This window comes from Notothenia rossii (assembly GCF_949606895.1).
Source record: "Notothenia rossii genome assembly, chromosome: 9".
NCBI classification, from domain to species: domain Eukaryota; kingdom Metazoa; phylum Chordata; class Actinopteri; order Perciformes; family Nototheniidae; genus Notothenia; species Notothenia rossii.
Genome location: NC_136907.1, coordinates 54,387,351 through 54,403,543, shown reverse-complemented (window position 1 = coordinate 54,403,543; position 16,193 = coordinate 54,387,351). Strand labels below are relative to the sequence as shown.

The 16,193-nt window shown below is 39.5% G+C and overlaps 1 protein-coding gene across 1 annotated transcript in view; it reads left to right on the top strand.

The window, feature by feature from the left end:
- Window positions 1–16,193, top strand: part of gpr158b (G protein-coupled receptor 158b) — a 124,652-nt gene that overhangs the window by 37,946 nt on the left and 70,513 nt on the right. Inside the window, exon 3 of the mRNA XM_079651011.1 lies at window positions 13,428–13,530. Within this exon, the coding sequence (XP_079507137.1) occupies window positions 13,428–13,530 (103 nt within the window). The remainder of the gene's footprint in view (window positions 1–13,427; window positions 13,531–16,193) is intronic.

Genomic DNA, 16,193 nt, shown 5'->3' with positions numbered 1-16,193 from the left:
ATGGCCGCCATAAAGAAAAGGAATTAGTAACCATCCGGATCAGATAAAACACACACACAAACTCAAGATGTGTTCCCCCCCTTATGTGCCCAATCCCCCCATGTGAATCACACCTGGCACACACATACACACACACGCATACACAGAACAATTTGACACATATCCCGCTCTTATGTGCCCATACCCCCACATAGATCACACCTGGCACACGCAATACATGTTCAGTGTCTATTCTTTGTATATTTACTGCAGTTTTTCATGTATACCAGTAGTCTGATACAATATTTACAGTTTGAAAGGGTGTTAAATGAAATTTGGTGATGATTAATGGTTTTTGTGTTAATGTAATAGCAGTTAAAACAGGACCGGTCAAATTTGACCGTGAACACCAAAGTAAGGGGGCTAACGAAGACAATAGGAGGGTTAAGAGGCAAAAACACCTTCTGTTGTGCCAAGCTTTCTTTTGACTCACTATTGTTGTGTTTGGAATTTTGCTCTTTGATTTCTATTCATGACTAATTTAGGGATACTCCGATCGATCGGCCGCCGATCGATATCGGCCGATACTCACTCTCTACCGATTGATCGGTGCTCTCTCACAGTGATCCCTTTTTATTTACTACAAGACAAATGTGCCATTTTATTTCATACAGTTCCATTTTGATTGAGACGGGGAAATAATCTAAACCTCACGCGTGGCGTTTCACTGTCAAGGGGGGCAATATAGAGAGGCGAAGTCCCTCCCCTTCCGGGAGCCTCCATGGGACCCCGGAAGCGGAAAATTATACATTGAAGTCAATGGAGAGAGAAAAGTTATCTTTTGATCCCGTTTGAATTGTGCCACGAATGACACATATGATGTTTGTCAATCTTAAACAATCATTTCCATGTAAAAAAAGTCACAGTTTGTTGTAAAATTGTTGAAATATAAGACTATGAAAAATACGCAACTAGAAAGACTACAAATCCCAAATCGCATTCTGGGTCGCGTAAGTGATGTCATAGGCGATAATGCTCCAAGACTTGCGACTCGCAATTAAAGCAAAGAAGAAGAAGAAGATCTCATAACTGATTTATTCCCTCCAATAAATATAAGAGATTGCTCCAATAAATTCACTTTTACAAGATGCATGTGTGCTTTGTACCAGGTTGTAATCACAAAAGTGATCATACCACTTGCTCGTTCTATCGCTTCCCGTCTGATGAAAGGACCAGGACCAAACATATCAGGTAATATACATGTTGTGCATGGAACATAGTCAAGTTAGCTACATAGCTAGTAGCGAGCACGTTAGTTAGCATTACATTACATTACTTAGCCTTGTCATTTGTATTAGCCATAACATGAAGTAAACCAAAATGTTAAACAGTAAGAGAAGTCATGATGGTAAGTATTTTGTGAAACATTTGAAGAGTAGCCTATCGCCCCCTCCACCAGTTGCTAAGGGGGCGGGAGGTAGGCTATTGCCACACTAGCATCGGGGATATTTGCTACTTCATGCTATCTGCACAAATGGTTAACATTGAACATTAAAATATCAGCCAGTTCAGGGAGAGTCGAAGGAAGGCAGGCAGGCAGCTTTGCATGACATTCTTCTGGACGTGTTTCATTGTGTAAAAGAGATAATTATTCAGTGTTGTTACTTTAAAGTGTTGTTACTGACCCTTTTCTCTTTTATTTTCTTTACCTCACCTGTAACTGCTGAGACCCTGAGGAACATGCACACTGGACTGACCTGCTCTGGCAACCTGATTTCCACTGTACGTAATAGTATTTGGTTATGGTATATTATTTATATACATCAAAGGCACAATGCACCCCCCAGAGACACACATCTATTGAGTGTGATATTTTGCATTGGTCATGTGAAATCATCTTTACATACTAGAAAACTGTAGGAGCGGCAACTTGTTTTGAAATTGAATTTTTAATATCCGATAATAAAGTTGATCTGTTTTCTTTATTCTTCTCTCTTCCCAGCTCCATCCATCACCATTCTCTGTTCCTGCAGGTCCTGCTTGCTAATCAATGCTCATATTTTTTTACACAATTACAAATAAAGTCAATGTATGACATGAAGTTGTGCTTCATTCTGAGTCAATAATAAATTCATTCTGCCTTCAACTGCAAAATGATTGTGGACTGCACCGAAATCCATGTAGCTGCCCCCCAGTAAGATGAACCAAGCAAAGTTGACATACTCAACATACAACTGTGCTCTTAAGTTTACATGAAGAATTTGTGAAATATTGGTAATAACAGGTTTAAATGATTATTAGTAATTAATTATATAATTTTCTCATTGTAGACGAGCAGATAGGGAGCCAGATGAGAAAAGCAGAATATGCAGCTGCCATTTTCCACATGGAAAAGAGTAAGGGCCAAGTGTATTTGAGTGGACAAAAGAGAAATCCCAAATACGAAAAAAAATTATACAATTTACAGATATGTATACAAATATATATATATATATCCAATATACACCATCATGTATAATGATAAGCACGCAGTATAATAATAATTACATGCAACAATTAAATAACTGCTCAGCATCTCCACCACAATCCCAATCTGCTGTGTCCTGTTTTCCTCCCCTCTGCATAACACCCCATCACACATACGAAACACAACGCAGAGTCTGAGGGTGTTAAGAGTATGTTTATTTAAATGTCCTCCTCTCTACTGGACAACACAGGGAGCATATGCTGGGTGTAGCATTTTTCCAGGAGGAGGAGATTTCCATGCCATGCAGGGTCTTTGGGGATGGGGATGATGATCGCTTCCTTCGTGGTCCACAGTAGCAGAGACTCCGGTCTGTGATGTGCAGCTGTTATATAATATACAATACATTTTTGAAAAACATTTGATCAACAAAAAAGGATTTGGTCAGGATCTAGAGTCAGTGTGTAGTTTATTAATTAATCAATGCTCTCTACATTAGGAAAACACATACCAGTTTACCAGAGGAAGTCACACACAGCTGTGCCTAGATAACCGAACAAATTGACAAGATAACCAAAATCCTTGAATCTACACACAGCAAATAAACTCAAATGACACAACGAGATGTAAAAAGGAGATCACACATATAGTCGATATAAAACTGGCCGCTACAGTCTGAAGAGCAACTAAAACAAAACACGGGAGTGTATCTTGTTCTTGTGAACACTAATGTTATCCACAGCATACACAGAGACCACAAAGTTCTTAAGGAGAAAACTAGTTGCTAAAACAAAACACGTTAGTGTACCTTGTTAGCTAATGTTAGCTAGCTGACATTAATGTTGAACATTGCACTCATATTACTCACTGAAACCTTGTAAAGCCGGTCCCGCATGCTGGCTCTTACAGAACCGACTAACTCCCCTTTCGTGTATGTACAGCTCTCAACATGCCCAGACTTGTAGTGATTTTCACCTCGTTTTATACTTTTTCGCCTCATTCTGAAAGAAACAGGTGAAATTTGCTAACGTAACGGCCATCTTTTTGATGGTGACGCGTATTGTGCGAGACCAGAGACCTGTAGTTCACTGAGCGGTTTCACACAAAAAAATGTGTAACTTCACAGTTTTACGACACATTTTTTTATTTTTGACTTGCAAAATGTTCTTTTAATTTTACAAACATCATAGGTGTCATTCTTGGCACAATTCAAACGGGATCGAAAGATGACTTTTCTCTCTCCATTGACTTCAATGTATAATTTTCCGCTTCCGGGGTCCCATGGGTCGGAAGTAGATGGGCGGGACTTTGCCTCTCTATAGCGTGTATGTAATTACATTGCAAATACTGACTTGAGCCCCACCGCTGTATGGGTTAGCCCTAGATTACCCAACCAAAATACTCTGGCGCCGCCACTGTCCATAGTTAATGTAAACTTGAATAATGTACTTAATTTGAATGTAATAATTATGCTGGTTGTTGTTTGTGGAAGCGCCAGTGAATGAGCCCCATTAACTGAATTTTAAAAATCACTTTAAATGGAAGATCCCCATAGGCCCCGCCCACTCGATCTGATCGGCGATCGGTATCGGCCGATACTGATTCCGGCGAACGGCCCCAAAATTGGCGATCGGAGCATCACTACTAATTTCTATTCATGACTGAAGTCCTACACATAATTGCATATATATAGTGAATCTACTTTTTCTGTCAAAAGCAGAATGAGATAATGAGTGGAGCAAAGATTTACCGTATCTGTTTATTCTGTCAACCATTTGCACTTCAGTTTAGACATTTACACCATCAACGGCTTAATCCCCCGCTACTGCCGTTTCCCAGTTTAGAGATTTGGGGCTGTTTGTCAGCTTTGGAAAATAACTGATGTGTGGAGGAGTTTAGCAGGAAGCTTTTTAAACTCTTCAACTTGAGCAATCAGCCTGTCCTCCTACCAAAAACGACCATATAGGCCGATTGTTCATGCCCTTATTATGACCCAGAGACACGTTTTAAAGTGTATGTTGTTTCTTACACGACCACTAGAGGTGCACTAGTGGTCGTGTAAGAAACAACATGCTCCCGGCCCGTTCATTGCAAACGCTCCGGAGGGACGTTTATTCACAAATAACCCTCTCTGGAAAATCCTAAATTGTGGAATAGTTTGGCCATTAAAATGCTTTTTGACTCGATTTCTGGCGAGATGTGTATATTGTACTCTTAGAATCCATGTCCAGTCAATGTGTAGGATCTATAGTTTGATAGATATTTACGAAGATGATCTGAGGTCTCGTCAGGATAACGTGTATGCAGCTTCCATGTAAAGTTAGCGTGGGTGAAAACAGTTTTTCCGGTCTCAAAGTTTTCATAATAAAACCGGATATATTCCCCTTACTGTCAAATGATTACACAGTGATATCTGCATTACTCATCCACTAAAAAACATCAGTTTATCCTTGTTAATTACACAATATTGATTGGTTTAAATTGTGTACAATGCTTTTGTGTTTTTAACCTTCGATTCAGAGAAACAAATAGTTTTTTCGGAGTTTAGACACTACAGTTTCCAAAGACACTACACTACCCAGAATCCCCTGCTATTGTTTGGGACTACAATGGCGGTGCGTCAAGGTTACGCTGAGCGTCAAACAGCTCTTTGAAATGGAATGGAACCAAGGCAGACTTTCCAAAACAGCCCCCCCCCCCCGCCCCAGAACTACACATGCTGGCTATTGTGTGTTTCGCAACATGTTCTATGGCACGTCTCTTTATAAGACGCTTTTGTATTTCCCACAATTAGAAGTTGCCAGTGTTAAACTGTGTTCACCCTGGAGGTTTAGGTGATACGAAACACAGTGGTGTTATGACATTTAAAACATATCATTAATAAATGGTGAATTAATATACCCACACGACACCTAAGGTCAGAAGAGCTTTATTTAACAGCTGCTCTTATGTCTGTGACCCCTCCTGTTGTTCATTGATAAGCCTGAAACATGCACTTGTCAAGGTTCAGTGGCAAATTTTGCAAATATGGCAGTAGCCATCGATCATCTTAAGATAAGATAAGATAAATTGATCCCAAGTTGGGAAATGTTTTTGTTACAGCAGCATATACTACTTTGTTCTACTCCACTACAATTCAGAGGTTAACCTGGTATTTTTACTCCACTACATTTATTTTAGTTACTCTGCAGATTCTGATTAATGATGTGAAATATAAACAACCCTTAAATCAGACTTTAGTTACACCTGAGTTAAATTCAGGGAAGGTGATTGTCAAGTGCCAAAATAAACTATGCAATATATTGGACGTGAAGTACTTTGTCAGACTTCATATTTATCTGTGGATAACCCCAAAAAAAAATTCTTATTCAAAAGAAGACCTTAAATTAATGTATTCTTTAATGTTTAAATAAAGCCTTATTAGTTTGTCCGTTTTGCACATCCTCCAATATATTTGAAAGTCTATTCTATATGTCTATCATGCCTTCTACTCAGTGGCGAGCCGTCAGGGCCCTCTAGGCCCTCTGTGAGGGCCTAAGATATTCTAAAAAATAATATTTAAAAACATTAAAAAAAATATATATTTTTTTAAATATATTTTTTTATATATTTTTTTATATATATTTTTCATTAGTTTTACCAAAATAACTTGATTTAATTGTATTAAAAATAAAATTTCCAAAGGAATAAATCCTTCGAATCTGCCTATTCAGTTTCTGTTGGAATGTGAAGGGTTAAATCACATGTGTCAATAACAAGGCCCGCGGGCCAAACATGGCCCTCTGCAATATTGAATCTGGCCCTCCTGTCAATCCTGGTCATCAATTTAATGTGGCCCGCGAGCTTGTGTCTGTGACAATGCAACGCTGAAACACAAGAGGGCGCTGTCGCACGTCTCACTACGTCAGTAACGGCCGAGTAACCTTCTCTGAAGGTACGCTTTGCAAAGGAGATTGAAAGCTAGCATAAACAAACGATGGCGAAAAAACAAAAAGTAGACAAAGATTATCGACATTTTCAGGAGAGGTGGGAAGCTGAATACCTGTTTTGTGAATTAAAACAAAAGCCAGTGTGTCTCGTATGTCAAGAGTCGCTGGCAGTGTTCAAAGAGTATAACATCCGCAGACACTTCGAAACGAAACATGGCGAGCAATATGCTAACATGTCCATGGAGCAGCGGCTGCAGAAAGCCAAAGACTTGAAACGCAACCTTCAACATCAGCAGAGCATGTTCACCCGCATCAGTAGTAAAAGTGAGGCTGCTACCAAGGCAAGTTTTATTATTGCAGAGGAAATCGCAAAGGCTAGCAAGCCGTTTAGCGAGGGAGAGTTTATTAAAGACTGCCTTGAAAAAGTGTGCAGCGTTGTATGCCCTGACAAGAAGAAGGCATTTTCAAACATCAGCCTGTCCCGTAATACTGTGGCTAGTCGCGTTGATGAACTGGCCTCCGATGTAGAGAGCCAGCTAAAAACAAAAGCCAAGGACTTTATTTCATATTCACTAGCTGTAGATGAGAGTACAGACAGGACGGACACAGCCCAGCTGTCCATATTCATCCGCGGGGTTGACAGTCAGCTGTCCGTCACTGAGGAACTTTTAGACGTGAAACCGATTCACGGGACAACAACGGGAAAGGATATTTTCACCCAAGTGGAGCAGAGCGTGAACAAGATGGAGCTACCCTGGAGTAAACTTGTTGGACTGACAACGGATGGTGCACCGGCGATGTGCGGAGAAGTTCGGGGTTTGGTCGGTTTGACCCGAAAGGCGATGGGGGACACAGGAGAAAACTTGGTAGTTTACCACTGCATCATCCACCAAGAAGCCCTCTGCGGTAAGGTGTTGGGCATGGAACATGTCATGACTGTTGTGACTAAAACTGTGAACTTTATTCGTGCACAGGGCTTGAATCATCGGCAGTTTAGGGCTCTTTTAGAGGAGGAGAACTCCGTGCAAGAGGATCTGCCCTATCACACAGAGGTGCGCTGGTTGAGTCGGGGGAAAGTGCTGAGGAGGTTTTACGACACCCGCACTGAGATCGCTCGTTTCATGGAAAGCAAACAGAGGCCCGTCCCCGAGCTTGAGGATGAAAAGTGGCTGGGCGACTTGGCGTTTATGTGTGACATTACTGAGCACCTCAATTCACTGAATGTGAAACTCCAGGGAAGAAAGCAGCTGATCACAGAGATGCAGGACTCCGTGAAGGCATTTGAACTGAAACTGCGTCTGTGGGAGGGGCAGATGCGTAGAGGTAATTTGACCCACTTTCCTACCTGTCAAACAATAAGCGCCACCGTCACCATTCCACTCCCGACCCAAGTGTATGCTGACAAACTGAACACACTCAAAGAGGAATTCAGCAGGAGGTTTGCTGATTTTGAATCACAGAAATTCAACATTGACCTGTTCGCAAATCCTTTTGCAATTGATGTCGACACTGCCCCTGAGCACCTGCAATTGGAACTCATTGAACTGCAATGTAACAGCGCTCTGAAGACCCAGTACCAGTCAGTCGGGGCTGCTGAGTTTGCACCTCTCCTCCCTGAATCTGTGCCAGAGTTGCGTCTTCATGCTGCACACATCATGTCCATGTTCGGGAGCACTTACTCGTGCGAACAGATGTTCTCTATAATGAACTTGAATAAGACATCCCACAGATCCCGGATCACTGACCAGCATCTGACGTCGGTATTGAAAGTGGCCACAGCAAAGGACATTAAGCCTATAATAGATGAGATCATCTGTAAGAAAAGGTGCAGAGCGTCTGGTAAAAGTTAAACTACAATGCATTTCAGATAGGCCTTGTTGCACTGACTATTTTGTGTTATCACAGAAAACATTTGTTGTGTTGAAAGATACAGTAGTAGTCCTAATGGTTTTGTTTAATTGTGAACTATTTTGTTATAAACTGAACCTACTGTAGGCTAGACTGCTAATGTAGTTTGTTTAATTGTGCACTTCTCTTTTTAAAAAAAATTATTATTATCTTTAAAAACAGCATTGGTTTTGCACTTGATGCTATTGACAGCACTTTCATCTTATTTTGCTGATATAAAGAATTATCCACAAATATGAAGGGGGAACACACTATTTTTATTTTATTTAATCCACCTGCTAGCCTAGTTCTAAACATATTTGTTATGGTCCTGTCATCCATGTGCCCTCTCCTGGCAGGTTCTCGCCAGTCATGTGTTTGGTTTGATTGTGAATAAACACGCCAGTTTGGCTGCATTGACGTTATCTCTGAGTCATGTATATGAGTTGTAACCATAACAAGAATCACTGTAATGAATGTCATGGCCCCTGATTTTATTCACAACCGTCAGAATGGCCCTCAGTAAGTTTGAATTTGACACCCCTGGGTTAAATGAAAGAAGCTCGTCTCTGCGAGTTACTGTGAAGAGAGGAGCTGTTGTGCGGTCCAGCTACGAATTCACAGAAGGCCCAGCTAACTGAACGAGAGAGTAATGTCAAATGACAGTACAATTGACCAATCATATCTTCCCTCTAAATGGGTGGGTGTTATTATCGCAGACTTTATGACAAGTTCCGCCCGCTGTGAAACTTTTCTTGTTTCCATAGCAACAACAACTTCCTGTCAACAGCGTTAACTCGCCTTCAAAATAAAAGCATGCCAAATTACACTTAAGACATACAACTGCAACGAAAGTAACAAACACAATGCAATATCCTTTTCAATTTCAAAGAACACAAATAGGGTTATTTACAAGTGTTGTTTTGTGTGGTAGAGGGTCGCTTTCATTCAAAGGTCTTCTGATCAGGGCTCTATAAATAAATATCTAGGGCATATATGTAATATTTAATGCAGCCAAACCGTGTATTACAATGCCGTTATGTGATGACTTCCAAAGAGAAAAGCAAGAAAACTCGGAATAAAGTATTATTTTATTTAAAAAAAAAGTTTTTCCGATTTCATATCGCATAAACACCCGACATGCATTGCAAAACCTCTGAAAAAAGAAAGGTGTCTCTCAGAATCGAAAGAGAAAAACCTATGGGAAAAACACAAAAGCATTGTACACAATTTAAACCAATAAATAAGGATAAACTGATGTTTTTTAGTTGATGAGTACTGCAGATATCACTGTTAAATCATTTGATCATTGGTTTTATTATGAAAACGTTGAGACCGGAAATACTGTTTTCAACCCGTAACTTTACATGGAGGCTGCCGCATACCTCAAATCATCTTCGTAATATCTATCAAACTATAGATCCTACATATCGACTGGACGTGGATTCTAAAAGTACAATATACACTTCTCGCTAGAAATCGAATCAAAAAGTGTTTTAATGGCCAAAATATCCTACAATTTAGGATTTTACAGAGAGGGTTATTTGTGAATAAACAACCATCTGTAATGTTAGCATTCAACGGGAGGACTAGAGGGCGTACATTTTAAAACGTAATTATAGGACGTATTAAGCACTTGAACAAACAACATATTTGGTCGTAATAAGGGCCTGAACAATCGGCCCATTTGGTCGTACGAGTTGGAGGACTAGTTAAAAGTAAATCATATCAACATTACATGGAGTTAAAGGACAGTACCACTGAAATAAGAAACTCAAGAATGTTTTACATTAGTTTTATGTTTTTTAATGTTATCAACTCCTGTCTTCTATGCAGATTTAAATGGTATCAACCAAAGCACGGCTCTCCAGGGAATGAATGGCTAAATATCTGTTTTATATATCATTAAAAAATCTTCTTTGGTGACAATCTTGGCAAACAAATTTGGATAGGGTTGATGGATTATGTAAAACACGAACCGTGATACAACCAAGACCCTTTAGCCTCTCTTTTATGTCATTACCTGGCATCGCTCTAGTGGTGCTAAAGGCATTCAGTGGTCTAAAATATATATTTAATAATTTAAATAAATCACTCCTAGCATTTGTATTCACAGCAGAGCAATGTTTCTTTTTCTACAAATCTGCTAATTCCAATTGATTGAAAAGCAAAGCAATCTCATTCTGTTTTAAAATAATCTTTTTGACATTTAGAGAACTTTAAATTCACATTCCTGTCAAGAGTTAGATGAGAATATCTATTCCACTCATTTCTGCATCATGCTGCATTCATGTCATCTTGTTCAGTCATCATTTTGAGAGGGGAATTTCTGACTTTTCCGAGTACTAAATTACTAATGGAAGATGTTAGTTAAGCTATCATGAAGACTGGAAGCTAGGAACCAGCTAGCTAGCTTGAAAAAACAACAAGCCGCTATCTTAAGCCACGGTATTTTGTTTTGCTTCATACATTCGACCAAAAATGTAATAATAAGTTGACTTATACCCAGGGTGCAAGTTATGTGGTAGCCAATGGGAGCTGAGCTCCCACGGACGCAGTGAAATGATACATCTGTGGGGGTCGCTAATACATTACCAACAACCATTATTTTAATCACAAATAATGCATGTGTCAATGTAATGAGTGTTATTTACGTTAACAAGGTAAATACGCTGAAAGAAAAACATGTTTTCCAAAATAACTAGGCATTATCTTAAATGACAATAGCCTATGCCTGCACTTCACTTCCAAGGTGCGCAATACATTTTTGCGCAATAGATGCCTGTGAGCGTGTTGCGCGAGCCGAGATGATGTGGTCTGCGTAGTTTAACCTTTTCATATTTAACTTAGTTTGTAGCAAGTAGAGGGCTGCTGCTGTGTGTGTGTGTGTGTGCTAGCGTCCGTGCCCACGTTAGTTTTAAAGACCCCATAGAGCTCAGTTTATAACTCGAACCCTGCTTATACCTTAAGAATGTAGAGGTTCTGCTAATTATTTTTCTTTGATATTGCTGTTTTCCCTGCTCCCAGTTTTTATGCTAGGCTTAGCTAATTGCCTCCTGGCTTTAGCTTCGTATGTACAGCACAAACATGAGAATGCCGTAGATCTTCACATCTAACTCTCAGGAAGAAGTACACTGAGCGTATTTCCTTTCAACATTGTAACTGCTTTGAAAAGTAAAGAGACTCTTTCAGTGCCTGTCGCAGATTCATGAAGTGGTGGCTGAATATAGCCACGCTGCTAGCAGCAGCCGTCCCAGAGGAGATCTACTGTTTTTACTTTATTAAGCATGCAATGTAATGGACTATTTATGAATGTTCATGTCAAATTTATTGTGGATTTATTTTCGTACAGGGTTATGTGCATTCACATGAGTGTAGAAAATCCACACTGGTGCTTGTGAGTGTTGCTGAGTGTGCTTTCGCTCCAGATGGTGCGTAAGCCCATGTTGCTCCCACTGTTATCAATGCAAGCTGGAATTATGCAGACATGCTTAAATTCTGCAAACAACCCTTAATTCTTTATTTAGATATTAATTAGTTTCCCTGTTACTTGGTGAAGCCCTGTTATTTCCCCAGACACCACACATTTTTATAACTGGGGCATCTTCCGATTCATGCTGCATGTCAACGATGTACTGTCGAAGACTTTTATTACATGATTGAAACAAGTTCATTAACTGGTGGAGTATGATCATTAGCTAGCAGTTAAAACACAAAGAAACTGTGCTTCATACTGTTTTTGATGTCTGTTTTAAATATCAGACCCTGCATTATATTATAGTCTTTGATTATGATAAAAGAATAATAGTCTTGGAAACACTCTGTCCTTAAATTATACAATTTATAGCATTATTTTTTGGTAAACTGTTTGAATCCCACTGCTGGGTCCGGAAAATCATTAAGATCTGGATGATCTTCCTGCAATTGCAAGTCATTAATTTACTCAAGAGGCATTTGGAAGAATACTATGGAGCCCTGTGCTAAATCATATTAATGAATGTGTGACTAGAAAAATCATCAATCAGAGAACATCAATGTCTTTGTCTTTGCTGCGATTATAATTTAAACCTCATGTTCATTTGACATCCATTGTTGTTCACTTTCATTCCTGGATGATACAAGTCAACACACTCTCACTCCATAATCGTCCAGGAGCGACGTTTGGTCAGGGTCCCGTGGCGTGCAGTTGTGATGCTCCTAGGCTCCTTCAGCTTCATAAAGGGACGCAAATAGCTTTCAACTGATTGCAATGTATTCCCATCTGCGGCGGGATTTGACGCTCATGGAAGCACGGCATTCGTTTGTGTCGGCTGCCCTTAAAGGCAATGTGAGCGTCCATTCCCATTGGATAACGGAGAATTGTACACCCGGAAGTAAGTATTCCCCTTACTGTCGATTGATTTTACAGTGATATCTGCACTACTCATCGACTAAAAAACACCAGATTATCCTTGTTAATTACACAACATTGATTGGTTTAAATTGTGTGCAATGCTTTTGTATTTTTCCCCTTCGATTCGGAGAAACAAATATTTTTTCGGTACACTACACGACCCAGAATCCCCCGCTATCAGGATTTGCGTCCCTTTATGAAGCTGAAGGAGCCTAGGAGCGTCACAACTGCACGCCACGGGACCCTGACCAAACGTCGCTCCTGGACGATTATGGAGTGAGAGTGTATTGTACAAGTGGCTGACTTGATTACTGGAGGGCTGCATCTAACAAATACGTTTTATTTTAAATTTGGGATGTCAAATGTCAGAAAGTAATGAACCGTCTCAATGTGCCTAAGGTGACTTGCTCAGATATTTAAATATACAAAACTATTATTTTAATTTGTAAAATACTGTTCTATAACAAAAACAATGTATGGGTTTGTTGTTACCGTGTCTTATTTTGGCTTCTGGAGTCTTAAACAGACGAAAGAATTGCATTTCTTTACTCCCACTTGCTTTTGGATTCAAGAACCAAAACAAAGCTGCGTTGGCTGAGTCCCCTGATCATCTCGCTCCATTTAGTGGTTAACATTCATGTATTATCCTCTTCAGATTCCTTTTTGCCTCAATTCAACTGACTCCTGTGATACCCTTGTTGTTGACAACCGAAATGGCTGAATACTAATTGTATTGTATTGTCTCATTGTCTCTCTCCGCATTTCTTCCTCCCAGTGCACTCCCATCATCGGCCATGGATTTGTTTTGGACAAGTACAAGTGCCAGTGCAGGAGAGGATTCTACCATCCAAGCAGAGTGGCGCTCAATGGCTTCAAAAGTAGGTTACAAATCCCTTTGTGATATAAAAAAATACAAACTGCAGCGAACTGTCAGATCAAAACTTCGCATATTTCAAAAGTAAAGCTTTTGAGATTTAGGAGAAGAAAATAAAACACATATTTTTTCAGCTTAGAGCCACACATCTTGTTTGATAATCTTATTTTCTCTTTGTATGGGTATCCTGGGGCCTGTGAGGTTATGAAGCCTCAAATTTCAGTCAAAGGATTTTGAAAGCTCTTATTGTGGAAATGTCTACTATGTATTTTGTCTGCGTTCTAGTGGGAGCCACAGGTGGATTCTGAAAAACAAACCTGTTGGATAATAAGATGTCGCTAACAACCCGGTATAGAATAGAATAGAATTGGGAGGGATGAAACGCTCTTTTAATGGTCACACATGCAGAGCACACAGCACACACAGTGAAATGTGGCCTCTGCACCCATCCTAATACCAGGAGTCTAGTACTAGGAGCAGTGGGTAGCTAGTGTACAGCGCCCGGGAAGCAATGGGAGTGAGGGGGGAAGGGGGGAAGTGGGGTGTCCGCTGCCTTGCTCAAGGGCACCACGGCAGGGCAGGAGGTGAACTGGGACCTCTCCAAGTAGCAGTCCACACTCCATATTTTCTAGGTCTGGTCGGGGACCGGCGACCCTACAGCTCCCAGTCCAAGCTCCTACTGACTGAGCCACTGCCGGACATCATGGCAAGACGTGAACATGTGACGATTTACCATGCTGGGAGACGTGAAGATGTCACGATTTCGTCCCTTCAAACGTGACAGTTACACGGTATTGTTAACATGGCCCAACCAGTGGAGAAATACCTGGAAATGCCAAGCAAATGCTGTACCACGACGGGCGGTTGTTATTGTCAATATTAATATAATAATGATGTATTTTTTAATAATCACACTCGATTTCGCCGATTTTCTTGTTGCCCCAGCTAGTCGACACCTCTTTTAGCAGAAACAAAGGCTACATTAATGCATTAAATCGATGTTAATCCATGTGTGCGGTTGTGGAATTAACGGACGTGACGTTGTGCGATTGCGTTGCCAGGCAACAACTTGGGTTCATGTTAATTTACAAACTCTTCAACTAGAACCGTAGTTATATTTAAAAACATTTTAGAAGGCCTCACGAAATACTTTAATGTAAATTCAAATGTAAATGTGAAGGAATGTGTGTATACCAAAATACATCCGTCATAAACAATACCGGATCCTCAGCTCGATGATTGAATGGTTTAGCCGCAATGCACGTTGGGATATGGTGTCTATGCGATGTGAAATCCGAAAACATTTAAAAAAATAAAAATAATAATGATACTTTATTCCGAGTGTGCTTGCTTTTCTCTTTGAAAGTAATCACATAACGGCATTGTAATACACGGTTCGGCTGCATTAAATATTACATATCTGCCGTATTTCTCTATTTATAGAGCCCTTATGAGAAGACTTCTAGACAAACAGGAAGAACTGCCGCCAACACTGAAAACGTGACGTGGATCATAAATATATAAGCAATTAAACAAAATCTTACATTTCTTTTCACACAATACGTCTCCTCGCAGTATCAACACTAATTCGGCTGACTTTTATATTTGATCCAATTGGTAGATAGGCTGTATTTACACCATAAAGGTGCACAGCTGATAGAAAGGGACACCTAGTGGTTAAAGCACGTTTTTGAATGTTATTATTTTTATTATTAGACATTAATAGGAGGATTTGCAAAACAGACAAACTAATAAGGCTTTATGTAAACATTAAAGAACACTTTAGGTTTTGAATTAAAAAAAAAAAGCTTTGGGGGTATTTACAGATAAATATTAAGCATGACAAAGTACTTAACGTCTAATATATTGCTTTCCTGCAATGTTAACCATGTTTAAGCACTTATTTTAACTGAATATTATACATATGTATTATACGCTTATAAGATGTATGTAGATAGTATAAGAAATGTGCAGAATTTGACAGTTTAATGGTGGAGGTATACACGCATATTGATAGATGTCTTGTCAATGCACTGTTGAGGAACAAAGTTTTTCATTCATTGCGTAACTACACCGTAGTTGTGTATAATATGATATGTCAATAAACCCTAGAAAATCTTGAAAGGGATGTGCAAAATAGTAATTATATACAGTCTTTAATTAACTATTAGTAGAGAATAATGAGTAATGAATATACAGGACTGTCTCAGAAAATTAGAATATTGTGATAAAGTTCTTTATTTTCTGTAATGCAATTAAAAAAACAAAAATGTCATACATTCTGGATTCATTACAAATCAACTGAAATATTGCAAGCCTTTTATTATTTTAATATTGCTGATTATGGCATACAGCTTAAGAAAACTCAAATATCCTATCTCTAAATATTAGAATATCATGAAAAAGTATACTAGTAGGGTGTTCAACGAATCACTTGAATCGTCTAATTAACTCGAAACACCTGCAAGGGTTTCCTGAGCCTTGAAAAACACTCAGCTTGGTTCAGTAAACTAAATCACAAGTATGGGGAAGACTGCTGATCTGACTGCTGTCCAGAGGACCGTCATTGACACCCTCCATCAGGAGGGTAAGACACAAAAATAAATTTCTCAAAGAGCAAGCTGTTCACAGAGTGCAGTTTCAAAGCACATCCACAAAAAGTCTGTT